This window comes from Saccopteryx leptura, chromosome 7 (assembly GCF_036850995.1).
Source record: "Saccopteryx leptura isolate mSacLep1 chromosome 7, mSacLep1_pri_phased_curated, whole genome shotgun sequence".
Lineage (NCBI taxonomy): Eukaryota > Metazoa > Chordata > Mammalia > Chiroptera > Emballonuridae > Saccopteryx > Saccopteryx leptura.
Window position 1 is genome coordinate 113,205,040 of NC_089509.1, and position 16,212 is coordinate 113,221,251.

General features: G+C 44.6%; 1 protein-coding gene across 3 annotated transcripts in view; it reads left to right on the forward strand.

Moving 5' to 3' along the window:
• LOC136378403 (nuclear body protein SP140-like protein) overlaps positions 1–16,212 on the forward strand; it is a 52,559-nt gene that overhangs the window by 34,365 nt on the left and 1,982 nt on the right. For all 3 annotated transcript variants that reach the window (XM_066345299.1, XM_066345300.1, XM_066345301.1), the window contains 4 exons: positions 3,376–3,480; positions 6,624–6,766; positions 8,842–8,889; positions 15,616–15,728. In XM_066345299.1, coding sequence (XP_066201396.1) covers positions 3,376–3,480; positions 6,624–6,766; positions 8,842–8,889; positions 15,616–15,728 — 409 coding nt within the window. The remainder of the gene's footprint in view (positions 1–3,375; positions 3,481–6,623; positions 6,767–8,841; positions 8,890–15,615; positions 15,729–16,212) is intronic.

Consider the following 16,212-nt stretch of genomic DNA (forward strand, 5'->3'; position numbering starts at 1 on the left):
TCTTCCAGCTCCCGTACCTCCCAGGTGTTCCCTCCTCAGGTGCCCAGATCTTTTCTCTTCCTTCACTGCCACAAATCCATGTGAACCATTCCACTGACTGTCGCTTCATCCTCCTGTCCGATAATCTATTGTCACTCAGACTCTTCATCCAGAAGGGTCAGATACAAGCAGGGTGAAGACACTTCCAAGAAACAGAACCAAACTTAAGCCTGAATCCTCTAGGCACTCTGTAAAGCTGTGCCCTCCACGCGGGCGGGGGAGAGAACGAGGCATCTTTACCAGCCGTGGTCAGAACAGCATCCGGAATTTTCAGAGTTACTTTATAGAGCGCCTTTCATTTGTCACCACTTTTGTCCTGATCACAGTGCAGGAAGGAACTGATCCCATTCTGCCATCATGGGGGACAGCTTCTGTCAGTGACCGAAGAGCTGTCATAGGTGGTAGCGTGTGCGGACAGGAGGAGACCAGTTCACAGGGTTAGATAACACTGGGGAACAATTTTTTTTTTTCATTTCTGTTGCATGAGGTTTTAGAACTGTTTCTATATATCTCTGCATCTCTGATTCCAAATCTGAAATCCATTTTTTTGGTACATGCTCTAGTTTTTAGGCAATTTTAATTTCTTTTTGTTACAGTTAATGGCATGCATTGGTTTTTAAATTGGAGTTAAAGGGCAACAACTCTTGGATTGAATATAACCACAAGGCAATTAATGTTTTACAAACGTCACTTTTACATAATTGTAGTTATTTTTAAATGTAAAAAATGTAAAATGTATTATTATCTGATAAAAAAAAAACCCTCTTATTTTGTTTTAATATTGAATCATGGCTTCTTTGAGTAGGTATAAATGTAAGAATAGTCCTGACACCTTCTGTTATATTTGTGGCTGTTACACACTCCAACATCAAGGCACAATATTTCATCATTTGTGACACGTGCATATATTGCCTATTTTCAAGTTCCCCTTGGCAATCAAGACAAGAATTGGGTTTCTCATATTGTGTGTCATAATTGTGAGGAAATGCTTCATGACTGGACAAAAGGAAAACGCAAAGGAATGCCTTTTGGTATTCCCATGGTTTGGCGTGAACCTAAGGACCACAGCAGTGACTGTTATTTCTGTCTGATCCGTACAAAGGGCATCGGCAAGAAAAAATGGCATATGATCGCATATCCTAATATTCTTTCAGCAATATGACCTATCCCACACTCTGAGACACTCCTGGTTCCAGTTTTCAGTGGTTTTATTTCTTCTCAGGACGAAGAAAGTGAACATGGTGATCAAGTATATTTTAATAAGATGCATGAGGAAATGGTTGTAGGGTCTTCTTCTGATGCCAAGCAGTCATTAACCCCTCAGCAGTTTAGCCAACCCGAATTGAATGACTTAGTAAGAGATTTGGGCCTATCAAAGAAAGCAGCTGAGGTATTAGCCTCCAGGCTTCAAGAAAAGAATGTACTTCACCACTCAGCTAAAGTATCCCATTTTAGGAAGCGTGAACAAATTTTTATGAACTTTTTTTCCAAAGATAAACACTTTGTATACTGTCATGATATCAGTATTCTTCTCAGCCAGCTAGGTGTTACCACTTATAGTCCAACAGAATGGCAGCTATTTCTTGATAGCTCTAAACGGAGTCTGAAATGTGTTCTCCTATACAATGGTAATGTTTATGCAGTAGTTCCAATTGGTTATTCAACTCATCTTCAAGAAGATTATAATGACATAAAAATTGTCCTTGACTTACTGAAGTATGAGGAGCATAACTGGATCATTTGTGTGGATCTTACAATGGTAAATTTCTTGCTAGGACAACAGAGAGGTTTCACGAAGTATCCTTGCTTTCTGTGTTTGTGGGACAGCCGAGCTCAGGAGAAACACTGGACACAGAAGGAATGGCTGAAACGTGAAGCTCTGGAAGTAGGGATGCAAAATATTGTGAATGAGCCTGTAGTTAATTGAGACAGGATCATTTTCCCCCACTTCACATCAAACTTGGCTTAATGAAGCAGTTTGTTCAGGCTTTGAATAGAGAAAGTGAATGCTTTCAACATATTATTTCTGCTTTTCCTGCCTTGTCTGTTGAGAAAATAAAAGCAGGTGTATTTGATGGACCTCAAATTTGAACCCTCATACGTGACAAAGAATGTGCCAGAAAGATGAATAAGGAGGAGAAAGCAGCATGGCAATCTTTTGTGGCAGTTACAAAAAGTTCCTTGGCAACAAAAAAGCAGAAAACTATGAACTTCTGGTTCAAAGGATGCTGTTGGCTTTCCACAACATTGGATGTAACATGAGTGTTAAGATTCACTTCCTGAACAGTCACCTAGATAAGTTTCCCGAAAATCTTGGAGCTGTTAGTGATGAGCAGACTACTGCTGGAGCATCAAACAAAATTGTTCCTCAACAAGTACACAAACACAAGAGCTACAAACGCAAATTTTTACCTGAATGAAATTTAAATAAGTTTTGCACAAATTTTATTATTAAAATAAGTGCTTTAATATGTTCTATTTTGAAATTGTAGACAAATTCTGATGCAATCATATCTTTTAGTGCATTATATAATTATATTTTCACAAAGATGATGCCCAAGAAGACATCTACTTCATTATGTTAAACTAAATGTTGAAAATTTTACAATAAGATAAAAACATAAAATCTTGAATTTCAAAAAAAACTGTAGCTTAAGAGAAAAACTAATGTCAGATTTGAGATCAGCACACTCGAATTAGGTAAGAACAAGTGTTTTTGTGGATGCAACAAAAAGTTTGTTCCCCAGTGTAATCAGTCATTGGGTGTAGTTTCTGGTAAAAGGGCACACCCTTGTTGGACTGCACATGGTCCAGTCAGCCAGGCAGATTGTTCTAGAGCTTTCTGAGCACCTCTTTCAGATGTGGGGATAAATGAGGCGAAGCAGAGAACACAGTAGCAGGCAGACCCCGTCTCCATTAGGTTACCCCATCATTGTCCTCTCTGCACCCAGAGTCAGAGCTCAGGGAGACAGCGGACAGTCTCTGACTTTGTCTGCAGCTGCCTCCCTGCAAGGAAATAGCACAAACCCGACAGCAGCCGTGTGTCCCGTTGTCCTGTCAGAGTCAGGGGGCTCCCTGGACTGGGAGCTAAGGCAGTTTCATTGGTGCCTGGTGTCCCTGGTAAAGCATGCTGATTGTGTGGGCTTTGAGGGTAAAAGTGGACACTCTGGTTATGTATCAAAAATGCTCCTAAAAGAAAGATTTTGAAATGCTGGAGATTTGTGAAATAATGTTTCCTAAGTACCCCCGTGTCTTTATAGAAACAACCTCAACATGGGAGGAAGTTGTATGTGTGCAATTGAAAAATGAGGCTGAATGAAGAATCTTCTCTTTCAGGGGCCAGAGAGCAAACAGATGAGAGTGTGAATTATGAAAACGAAATACTTCCTGTGGTCTGTGGCGAGATGAAGGGGATGTTAATTAAGAGAAAATTGGAACGAGGTAGGTTTCAAGATCTATTTAATTTGCAACCCCTATGTGAAGGAATCACAAGAAGTAGTGAATGACCCATGCGAATTACCCATTATTCAAGGAATCGCAGCCCCCCCCCCCCGTGTGGATTGAGTGAAGGAGGCAGGGATCCCTAAGATGATGTTTTTATCCTTTAAGAAATAATGCGTGTTAAGTGCTCACTCCCATGTGCAAGGGTCCATGAGAATGCCCGAACACCAAAGAGAAGAGCAGAAACATCAGTCTAGGGGTGGAAAATGTTGCATATTTCTCTTTGAATCAGATATAACAGGGAGGAGGCCGTCAGGGTCCATCCTCATATCTTATAGCCCTTCTGGGTCATCGTCACCAGGACAGGGGGTTTGATGTAGTGAGAAGATCACAGAATTTGAAAGCAGAAAGCCGGAGTCCCCGCCTCAACCCAACCTAGAGTGACTGAGTAAAGAATGGGACCTTTCTGAGCCTGGAACTTCTCATCTAAGAAATGGATAATTAAAAACCCACCTCATGATGTGATTTTGAAAGTTAATTTATATAATGAATATAAAATATTTTGTGATTTTTATTTTTATTATTTTTAATTTCTTTTATTAAGTGAGAGTCAGGGAGGCAGAGACAGATTTCTATATGTGTCCCTACCGGGATCCACCTGGCTAGCCCCTACCAGGCGATGCTCTGCCCCGCTGGGCCGCAGCTTCATTGCTTGGCAACCAAACTGTTCTAGCACCTGAGGCCAACGCTACGGAGCCATCCTCAGTGCCCGGGGCCAGTCTTGCTCAAACCTTTCTAGCAGTGGCTACGAGAGGGGAAGAGAGAGAGATAGAGAAGGGGTAAGGAGTGAAGAAGCAGATGGTTGCTTCTCCTGTGTGCCGTGATCGGGAATCAAACCCAGGACTTCCACACGTTGGGCCAATGCTCTACCGCCGAGCCAACTGGCCAGGGCTTTGATTTTTAAATTATACAACTTTGCAATAATTTTTTATTATTGTGAATATCATATCAGATTATTTTTGTGTGTGTGTAAGAGACAGACAAAAAGACAGGAAGGGAGAGAGATGAGAACCATCAACTTGTAGTTGCGGCACTTTAGTTGCTTATTGATTGCTTCTCATAAGTGTCTCGACTGGAAGGTGGAGGGCTCCAGCTGAGCCAGTGACCCCTTGCTCAAGCCAGAAACTGTGGGCTTCAAGCCAACAAACTTTGGGCTCAAGCCAACGACCATGGAGTCTTGTCTAGGATCCCATGCTCAAGCCGGCGAGCCTGCACTCAAGCCGGTGACCTCAGGGTTTCAAACCTGGGACCTCAGCATCCGAGGTCGAAGCCCACCCCTGACCAGGTGAGATTATTATACCACCCTGATCAGGTGAGATTATTATACCACCCTGATCAGGTGAGATTATTATACCACCCCTGATCAGGTGAGATTATTATACCACCCTGATCAGGTGAGATTATTCTTAATATGGTTACGTGAACACCAAATCATATAAATGGTTGCATCATAACTATTTTTAAAACAGTTTGGTCTCAGTAAAGACCAAACTCACATATACAATCTACCGTTTAAAGTGTAGAAATTACTGTTGAGTTTTTTGTTTGTTTTGTTTTGTTTATTCACAAGATAATACAACCGTCATCACAATCTAGTTTTAGAGCATCTTGTCCTCCACTCTAGGAAACATTATGTCTCTCAGTAGCCAATGCCCATTGCCCAGCCTGAAGCTACCACCGATCTGTTTTCTGATCTGTAAATTGGCCTATTTTAAGCATTTCACACCAATTGACTCGCATAACACGTGCTGTTCTGTGACTGGGTCTGTCACTCAGCCTGTCTTCAAGGCTCATGTACTATATATACTTCATTTCTTCTTTTGTTGAATAACACAATAGTCCGTGGCATGGACATACAATATTTCATTTACCTATCAATTTGGGTTTTCTTACTCTTAGCTATCGTGAATAATGTTTGTATTGTGTGAAGTTTCTTTGTGAACATATTTTTAAAATTCTTCTTGGTTTAGTCTCTGGAGTGGAATTGTAGGATTATATGGTAATTCCATGTTTAACCTACGGAGGAAAAACCAGACTATTTTCCACAGTACTGAACCAGTTCATATTCCCAGCAGCAAAATCTGCGGGTTCCAATTTCTGTGCATTCTTGCCCTGGCCGGTTGGCTCAGTGGTAGAGCGTCGGCCTGGCATGCAGAAGTCCCAGGTTCGATTCCCGGCCAGGACACACAGGAGAGGCGCCCATCTGCTTCTCCACCCCTCCCCCTCTCCTTCCTCTCTGTCTCTCTCTTCCCCTCCCGCAGCCGAGGCTCCATTGGAGCAAAAGATGGCCCAGGCGCTGAGGATGGCTCTGTGGCCTCTGCCTCAGACGCTAGAGTGGCTCTGGTTGCGACAGAGCGACGCCCCAGATGGGCAGAGCATCGCCCCCTGGTGAGCATGCCGGGTGGATCCTGGTGGGCGCATGCAGGAATCTGTCTGACTGCCTCCCAGTTTCCAGCTTCAGGGAAAAAAAAAAAAAATTTCTGTGCATTCTCACCAACTCCTGTTATTGTCTGTCCTTTTTATAACAGCCATCCTAGTGCATGCAGTACCCTATTATATCTGATGTGGGGGAGGGGGTTGGTATTGGCGAGAGGCATGGAGAGAGAAACAGGAACACAGAGCTGCTCCTGCGTGGGCCCTGACCACACCCCGGCAACCTCGGCGCTCCGAGACGACGCTCCCTACGGTCAAGGCTCTGACTTCTTTTTCTCTAAAGAATGATGTTTTAAGTATATGACTATCTTTTATGTGTACGTTACATTTTCCAGTGAATAGTACTTCACATTATTTTAATGTCAGCTACCCATGATTCAGGGGTGGGAAAATACCTTCTCAATAATGTCCTTAAACTGGAAGGGACTCGTTCCATTGTGAGCAGCAAGGCCCCCCACTTGAGATTTCAATCTCAAGCAGGGACTCTCCTGGAGGGGCCCTACAGGCTGGTTTGGGGGGTTCTGACATCTGACAGGGGAGGCCAGACTCTGAGCCCAAGGTGGGCGGGCTCAGGTCCAATGTGCTGAAAGGCCAACGTCAGAGCTCTGAGGACAAAGAGGTTTCAGGATCACCTTACCCCGGTCTTACAGGAGCCAGAACAACATGTATAAGAAGCGATGATGGAAACCAGTTCACCCCCAGGGAATTTGAAATTAAAGGAGGCCGTGGAAAATCAAGTAATTGGAAGCAGAGTGTACGCTGTGGTGGGAAAACCCTAGGATGCCTGATAAAGGTACGTGAGTGACGGAGGCGGAGATGTGACTTCCGGTTGTACTCAAAGATAAGGTCACTGTGAGCTCACCGAATATAGGCTGCATTATGACCAGAGCCCGGAGGCTCCTGATGTTGTCCTTCCCCCGGGAGAGGTGTCCACCCTCATAGCTCAGCACAGGCAGCTCCCGCTCTGTCCCAGGGGCTCTGTGGGCGCAGGCGCAGGCGCAGGAGGGGGAAGTCATTCCGACGCGGTGCTTGCAGACGACTCTGTGCACTGAGAGAGACAGTCCACAGTCAACCAGTGGGCAGAAGACACTCCAGAGAAAGAAAGGCATGAAAACCAGAACCAGTGTTAGCGTAGTTCTGTGGGGTGAGGTGAACGATGGTGTGTAATATAGGATAGTCCATCAAGTGGGGTTGTTTGTGGAGAGATTTAATGCCAGGGTAAGGAGTTTAAACTCATAACATAGACAGTGAAGAAGCAGAGAGTCTCCTGAGCTGTGAAATGACATTTAAAACAAATAGTATCTCATATAGCCATGGGCCTTTGAAATGACTCCACAGTCTTTCAGCCCAACAAACCTACAGTCAACCTATTGTGTTCAGTTCAGATGTCACCCCTCTCTGAATGTTCCCTGACTGACCTGCCCCGTCACCCATCCCTGGACCCCTTGAATCCTCTATTAAGGCCCTTCTCTCACTGTTTTATTCTTATCCTTTCATGCATTCTCCTTGTATCTCGACTCACCTAGGATTTGTCCATGTTTGTGGGCTCAACATTGTCCAGAGTATCTGACATCCTGTAGATGTGGGATAGGCAGTGGTGGGATTCAACCGGTTCGCACTGGTTCGCAGAACCAATACCCAATTTTTTGTTGAATTCAGCGAACCGGCAGTTAAAATGGCACTTGTCATCAGGGTTCTCTACGGTGGGCGCCTGGGCAGCTGCCCAATGTGGAAATCACACATTGACGTTCCTTACTCTTTTTTAACGTTCACCTGCGCGTCAGTGTATCCTAAGCATCCATAATAGTGTTCATTCCATCCATAGGTGAAAAAAAATTTGACAGAATGATGCTTGTAATAGTTATTTATTCATTTCATAAAACTCATTATGCCTTTGATGAACTACTATGTTTTAATTCCCTTGAGTTTCTTACTTCAGTAAACAAACATATAACGTAAAAAGAAAAAGTGCCAGACAACCAGGATGACAAGCTGTCATTTGTTTCAGCTTTGTGTTGCGCCCAACATTTCCTCTAGGTACTGTGAGTGCGCTGGTGTTCCCTGGTCAAGAAATACTATGGAAATATCTTAAAGAGCAGTTTTATTGTTTTCTGTCAGGTATTATTTAATATTTTTTCATTAATATTTTAAAACTCTTCGGCCTGACCTGTGATGGCACAGTGGGATAAAGCGTCGACCTGTAACACTGAGGTTGCCGGTTCGAAACCTTGGGCTTGCCGGGTCAAGGCACATATGGGAGTCGAAGCTTCCTGCTCCTCCCCCTTCTCTCTCTCTCTCTGTCTCTCTCTCTCACTCCTCTCTCTCTAAAAAATCAATAAATAAAATATTTTTTTTAAAAAACTCTTCTTTATAACCTAATCTAGGTTTGTGTACCTCTTTTATTGTTCTTATTTAAGTATTAGATGTATGAAATAATAAACTACCTTTCAGTATATCATTTTTTTACACTTAAAACAGTCATTAGGGCAGAGAACTGGTTGTCAAATGATTTGAATCCCACCACTGGGGACACGTGTGTGTTGGCTGAATGGTCCTGGGGTGAGGACTCCAAGTCTGAGTGGCACTGGTGAGAATGGAAAGGAGGTGAGAGGCCTCAAAGAGATGGTGAAGGGAAAGCTCTTAAAACTTAGGGAAATAAGAACACGAAAAAAAAAAAGGAAAAGGTTCTTACGTGCTTTTCCAGCTACCATTGATTTCTAGAAGAACAGGTGAGGAGAGGGAGACATTTAGACACCTTGGTCTGAAAGTGGGACATCTAAGTAGACATATTTGGGAAGAGGTTAGAATGCCAGACTCAGAAAACAGAAACTCAGAGTAACCATATGTTTGGATCTTTTTATCTTTCAGGACAAAACTCTACTTGAACCTCCAGGACAAAAGGGCCGGGAAAAAAAGGTGATCATTACTTTAAACAAGTTCTTACTACATAATGGATTTAACATCTTTTCTATGTTTTCTCTGTTGTACAATTAACATTGTTTCCTCTTCTCCTCTCCCCTGACGTTATTTAATTACTTTATTTATTTATTAATTTTACATGTGCCTTCAGAGTTGCCACACTGAGCATTAGGTTGTATGCAAGGTCACCTGTGAATGGTACACCATTTCAGAGGGGTATAATAAAAAGCCATCAAAATAGATCTCGTAGGTGAGTTTTAGCTATAGATGCGAATGTGGTAAGAGTGTTAAGACTGTAAAAACAAACATGATTATGCAATACATAAATATGGGTTTTTTTTAGATTTTATTTATTCATTTTGAGAGAGAGAGGAGGGAAAGAAAGAGAGAGAGAGAAGTAGGGAGGAGCAGGAAGCAGCGACTCCCATATGTGCCTTGACCGGGCAAGCCCAGGATTTCGAACCGGTGACCTCAGCATTCCAGGTCAATGCTTTATCCACTGCGCCACCACAGGTCAGAATAAATATGTTTCTTTTTATTTATTTATTTATTCATTTTAGAGAGGAGAGGGACAGAGACAGAATAAGAGAGAAGATGGAAGCATCAACTCCCATATGTGGCTTGACCAAGAAAGCCCAGGGTTTCGAACTGGTGACCTCAGTGTTCCAGGTAGACTCTTTATCCACTGTGCCACCCCAGGTCAGGCTAAATATGTTTCTTAATAAGGTTACAGGGTCATACTCAACTCAATCCCAGATTTTTCTTATAAGGTTACTATAGATATTTTCTAACTTTAATGAAATCTGATGGTGTCAAACTTTACTCACCATTGTCCAAATGAACCAGGTCTTGTAGACAGTCTATCTTGGGACATATGTGGAACCAATACTATTTTATAAGATAGGTAAAAAAAAAACAGTATACTTCTTTTCAGAATTTTTTATAATCTCTTTCAGCCTTCAATCAGATATACATACCAGCAAACAGAATTCTTTCTCAATCAGAAATGAGTGGCATGCTTTTCATGTGGAGGGTGCTGTCGGGATTGGAGCTCTTGGAAGATGGGTGCATCTCACACGAGGGGCTGACCTGGAAAACTGTTCAGTTCGATGACAGCCCTTTGGCTCCACCGCAGGGCTGTGCAGGCTTCTTTCTATTTACAAAAGTGACTTCTCCTTCAATAGAAGAAGGCTGTGAAGGCAACAAACATATACACAATGTGCAGTGTAGATTCAGGACCAGGTGGTATTTTTTTCAAGATTGGGTATGAATGAGACCCTGAGCAGGAGGGGAAGGTGAGAAGTGCCATCCTTATACACTTCAGGTAGAAATGGCCATACAGCACTTGCACAAACTTCCAAAATAGGCGACACATAGCTGGTCACCAGGTTCACCTTCCACTGGAAATGTGTGGTCCAGGCCTTTATGTTGTCTAATGATCTAGGTCTTTTGAACTAGCAGCCCTTTGGGACATTTCACCCACTGGGTTTACTGCAGAGAAATGATTGTTTCACCTGTTCAGTGACTACTTTAAAGAGCAATGTCTCTACTATTCTCCGTGTGTCTAAAATTACTCAGTGTAAATCACCTAAAAAGAGTAGCAACTACCCACCAACAGGTTCTATCCTTATCAGTGGACACACCCCTTTGCTGCAACAGGTTCAAATCTTTCATATTTTGTGTCTCCTTGATCAAGAACAAGTGACCCACAGGGGCAGATCTCAGGGCCCATCACCACCTTTGTAGGTCCTCCGTACCTCCCAAATCGTGTCTTCTTGATAAAGCCTCCTGGCTTCTGAAAACTTCAGCATCGCACGTGGCACTCTATATGACAGGTCTCTGTCTCCTGACGAGGGCCACTTATTCTTTCCGGTAACAGCTACTGTGTTGTCAAATAATCTGATATACTCAGCCAGAACGGTCATTTGTTGTGTGATAATAATTTCTAAGGAGAGCCCAAGTAATCTCTTTTCCTAAGTGAAACAATACTCATTTATTTACTCATTTTACGTATAATTATTGAGTGCACGCTAAAGGCCCAGTGTCCATAAAAAAAGGTTGAAAGAATATCTCTGACTGAAAGGATTGTTTCAACTGCATTGCCTACCAGGGAAGAATAACTAATGGGGAGCAGGGAATTCCAGGCTACCCAGAGAGGCAGGCAGTGACGTGTCCATGTCCCAGGCCACTTTCCAGTAGATCACACTTGTCTATGGCTTCTCTACCCCGCATGGAGATAAAAGCTAAGGCTGCCTCAGAGGAAAGAGGCCAAGTCATTTATTAAATGTACAGAAGCAATGAAGTGTATACCCAGTAGTCAGTTTCCTGTGAAGTCAGGCAGGTGCCACCTTCGGACTTGAATGGAAGGGAGAGGAGGGTAACCTCCTGGAGGGAGAATTGCAGGATGAAAGACCTTGGATTCATTTTATCTTCATGGCAGCGCCCTAGAAGAGCTGCAGAAGGTGGTCGAGTTCTCCTCTGAGACACTTGCATGGTTCCCAGAACCCCGAATGATGCACGGAGACCCAGGTGGTCACGCCATACTACCAATGGCCAAGAGTCCTTAGGCAGGAGAGGGCCGCAGTTCCAGTAAGAGCACCCTCACCCATGTTCAGAATCTTTCTTGGGACAGACATTACAGGCCAATTCAACATTGCCTTCTAGTACCCTCATGCGTTTTAATAACCGCACTTGCTCAGGCTAAAGCTCAACATAGGTGGCACCCTGGAATCACGTGAAGACCTCTGAAAAATAACATTGGCTGAATCCCACCCTAGACACAATATCTATTAAATCAGTCTGAAGTATGACTTGGACATCAGAATTGTTCAGTTGTCTCCAGATGATTCTGATACACAATTTGCTCGCTCTGTGACTGAAGGAGAATGCCAATGCCTATTCCCCACCCAGACCAATTGATTCTGACTCTCTGACATCGAGACCAGGACTTTATTATTTTACATGCACTCCTCAAACAATTCAAATGTGCAGCCAAGCTAAGAAACAAACAGACAAAGAGATAAGGGCTTTGTCTTGATTGAAGGTTTTAGGGGTGTAAGATTCTTATGCATTGGTTACATTTGTTATGTTCTTGTCCTTCTGGGAAAATAGTCACACGTTCTGGAGAACGATGATGATCATCTGTGTGTTCCTACAGTGAGGAGAAGGAAAATGGCCCAGGCCTGTTTTCTAGAGCAGTCTCAGTTCACAGTAGGGATGTGCTTTGAGATCCTCCAGAACACTGAATGAGAGCTATTGGCAAGATGTCCCTGGGAGCTTGCACTTTCTCATATATGGGTATTTTTAAAAGAAAAAGAAACAATCAAAATCTGATTCTGCCAAAACAAGAATTTTCACCCAAAACCAAAAATAATACTCAAAATAACTCGACGTGACTTTTCATCTTTATTCCTTTCTACCCTAAGAGAAAGAACATAGCTGTGTTTCAAATCACTCTGTTCATTTGCTTCAAGAAGAACATTTCCGATCTTTGGGTGTTGTTAACAGTGATATAACACAGACTTTGAGAAACCCACCACTTTTCTTTATGAATTACGGTGAAACCATTCATTAGGGTTTCAGCGTCCCCGTATGCAGCGGACCCTACAGGGACAATGGACTTAACAAAGGAAGCTTTCAAATGACTGAGTGGGGGTGAATTGGATTGGGGACACAGTGGGACTCTAGACCAGGATGGAGTCTCAGTTTGTGGTGGAAGGAGTATGCTTTATAAAATGCAAGCACCAAGAAAGAACATGCGGTGGGAAGGGGGGCAGGAGAACGCGTGGAGTTCTGACGGGATGGGTTCGGGCTGAGCTTTAGAGGCCCAGGCGGAGATGCTGGGTGAGTGTAGGGGTGGACACAGAGGCAGAAGACGGGCTGGACACCTGGGAGCCGGAGACATAGCTACGTAACTGCAGCTCTGAGAGTGCCCTGGTCATCTGGGGCATACAGGATGGCCAAAGATGGAAACAGAGGGGCTCTGTGCAGATGTGGAGGAGGAGGAGGACGGGATAGGATAGGATAGGATAGGATAGGATAGGATAGGATAGGATAGGATAGGATAGGATAGGATAGGATAGGGTAGGATAGGATAGGATAGGATAGGAAAGGGTAGGATAGGATAGGATAGGATAGGATAGGATAGGATAGGATAGGATAGGACGGGATAGGATAGGATAGGATAGGATAGGATAGGATAGGATAGGAAAGGGTAGGATAGGGTAGGATAGGATAGGATAGGATAGGATAGGATAGGATAGGATAGGATAGGATAGGAAAGGAAAGGATAGGATAGGATAGGATAGGATAGGATAGGATAGGATAGGATAGGGTAGGATAGGATAGGGTAGGGTAGGGTAGGCTAGGGTAGGGTAGGGTAGGATAAGATAGGATAGGGTAGGATAGGATAGGATAGGATAGGATAGGGTAGGGTAAGATAGGATAGGATAGGATAGGATAGGATAGGATAGGATAGGAAAGGGCAGGGTAGGATAGGATAGGATAGGATAGGATAGGATAGGATAGGATAGGATAGGAAAGGAAAGGATAGGATAGGATAGGATAGGAAAGACACAGCAGTGAGGCCAGAGGAGTGGACCCAGGAGAACGATGGCACAGACCACACGTGTTTGCGGACAGCAGAGAAAGGAGGACGCTGTCATCCCTGCCACCTCCTGGCCTCAATGGCCCATTGCCTTCAATCCCAGCACTCATCAGTGGTGGGTCAGTCCCCAAGCCAATCTCGTTTGTGTCACCCCAGATGGTCACAGGAGTGTAGGGACTTCTCCAATAGACCATGGAATAGTCAGGATGTTTCTCTGTGGGATAGAACTCCTCCCAGTTGTTCTCAAACTGTCCGGAATCTCTCACAAGGCTGAGCCAGGAAAGCAACCAAAGGTAAATATAGTTCTTTTTTTTTTTTTTTTTTTTTTACAGAGACAGAGAGAGAGTCAGAAAGAGGGATAGATAGGGACAGACAGACAGGAACGAAGAGAGATGAAAAGCATCAATCATCAGTTTTTCGTTGTGGCACTTTAGTTGTTCATTGATTGCTTTCTCATATGTGCCTTGACCGTGGGCCTTCAGCAGACCAAGTAACTCCTTGCTCAAGCCAGCGACCTTGGGTCCAAGCTGGTGAGCTTTGCTCAAACCAGATGAGCCTTGCTCAAGCTGGCGACCTCGGGGTCGAACCTGGTTCCTCCGTATCCCAGTCCGACGCACTATCCACTGCGCCACCGCCTGGTCAGGCTAAATATAATTCTTGATAGTTCCTGATTCATAGAGAAATGCTGATTTTCATTTAAAAAAGGAACAAAGTGGTTTTCTGTTTTAATCATTTCTTCTTTACCTTGGTCATGAGGGAGACATGTCGGACAGTTTTGGGATGGCAAGTAATATCATCTGTTACTGGACAGACAGATTGACATGTGTTTATTAGCCACATACACTCCTGGACCACGGAGGAGGGCAGGGCCTTCAGGGACAGAGTGAACAAGCAGAGGTCGTGGAGGGTGGTGTGGCCCCTGGTGCTTTGGGAGGTTGTGGCTGGCTTGTGCCAGTGTTTCCATGGCTGACAGGGAACTGAAACTGGAAGTTCCAGATCAGCAGGATTACCGTGATCCCTTACAAGGAGCATGGTTTATTCAGGGGCCCAGCGTGGGGAGGGGGACATGCGATAGGCTGTTCGAAGCCCTCTCTGGTCTACTGGATGTCAGAGCAGCACTTAATACTGAGCGCTAATATTGTCCCCTCACACCTCATTTTCTTGACTGACACAGGGGTCAGTCACAGGCTAGTTCTGTGTCATGAATACACATGTGCCTGTACAGGATGCAGTACAGTATATCTTCATGTCGGCTCTATGAACTTATTTGAGTTTAATGAGTAAGAGTTACTCCACAATACTTGAATGCAAATACTACCAACTCTTCTCCAAATAAAATTAAATCCAGTGAAAGGCCACATATCGAGACTGGTAAAAAACCCAGTATCCGATGGTTAAGGAGGCCTCTCCCTGTTCTGTTAATAGAGCACAGCAACGGCCACACTCCCTGGCCATTTAGAACCAGTGCCTCCGTATCTTACACGCCAAATTGAGTCACGGGGCCTCTTCCCAGCTCCCAGAGCCACAGAGCGTCATCCTCCTTGTCATCTCCTGGTCATCTGTGCCCATGGTCATTCCACCCCAAAGTCACTGTCACAGGTCCAGGGACCCTCCAGGCACAGAATCCACAGTTCAGGACTTCCTTCCAGTCCTTGAACTCATGGGGAGCCGACAGCCAAGACTAGAGGCTGCAGTGTTTCTAAGTTTATTCCGCCTTATTAACGTCTCAATATACAACCTTTTCGTGAGTCACTTGGGTCATTGTCTGGTAGTCAGCTGGAATGAGTGCTTTTTTACAGGACCTTGTTTTATCTGCAAGGTAATAAAATGATTCACGTGTCTATAGAAATTATTATCCTGTTCTGCTGCCGTCTGTCTGTGTTAGAATCTGTGGTTTTATAGGGAAAACTCTTCTGGGCACACAGATTCTTCCTCCGAGCTTCACTGCAGACCAAGAATTCTTTTCCTGACGCCTCCACTCGCTGCAGTGGGCTCACAGCTCAGGGAGAAGCACGTGCGTGTCCGGGCCGGTTCGCACAAAGGCAGGGAGTCTAGATTCCCCAGCGCTGGCCTTGGGGTCTCACTGGGGACATGGGTGTTGTTTTACCTTCTGGCAGGAAAACTCACACAAATGCAAGATCTGCCTGGATGGAGGAATACTCTACTTCTGCAATGCCTGTCACGAGTTTTTTCATGGGAACTGTCACATCCCAGCTGTGGAAACTAACAGGTCTGTGAGATGCAGGGATCCTTCCTCGGGTCATGCACACGCCCTCTCCACCCCCACCCCCACCCCCGCAGAGCTGCTGGGTGTGTCCTGATGGGAAATAACTGGGATGGAGGTGGGGTCCGGCAGTACGATCCAGACTGTGCCAAGATGCTGCCAGCAGGAGGGGACAATGCTCCCCTCTCTCCTCTGGGAGGCTGAGGCTGGTGGCTGAGCACTTTCCCCACATCCTGATACTATACTTTCTAGAACTTTCCCAGCAAGGACTGTTGTTCACAGGAGTGGTGATGCCAGGTCTCTGTGTTCTGAGCTTATTCCGACAAGGCAGGAGACACAGCCCGGTGCCCTCATTTTTACCATGTTCTCCACAGACCAGTGGAGGCCCGAGCCCCCAGGGCTTAGAGCCCCGCCTCGGACACTCGGGTCGGGTGGGCAGGGCTCCACATTCTCCCAGCAGCTCAGACAGGGAAAGGAGAGCCGCCAGGCA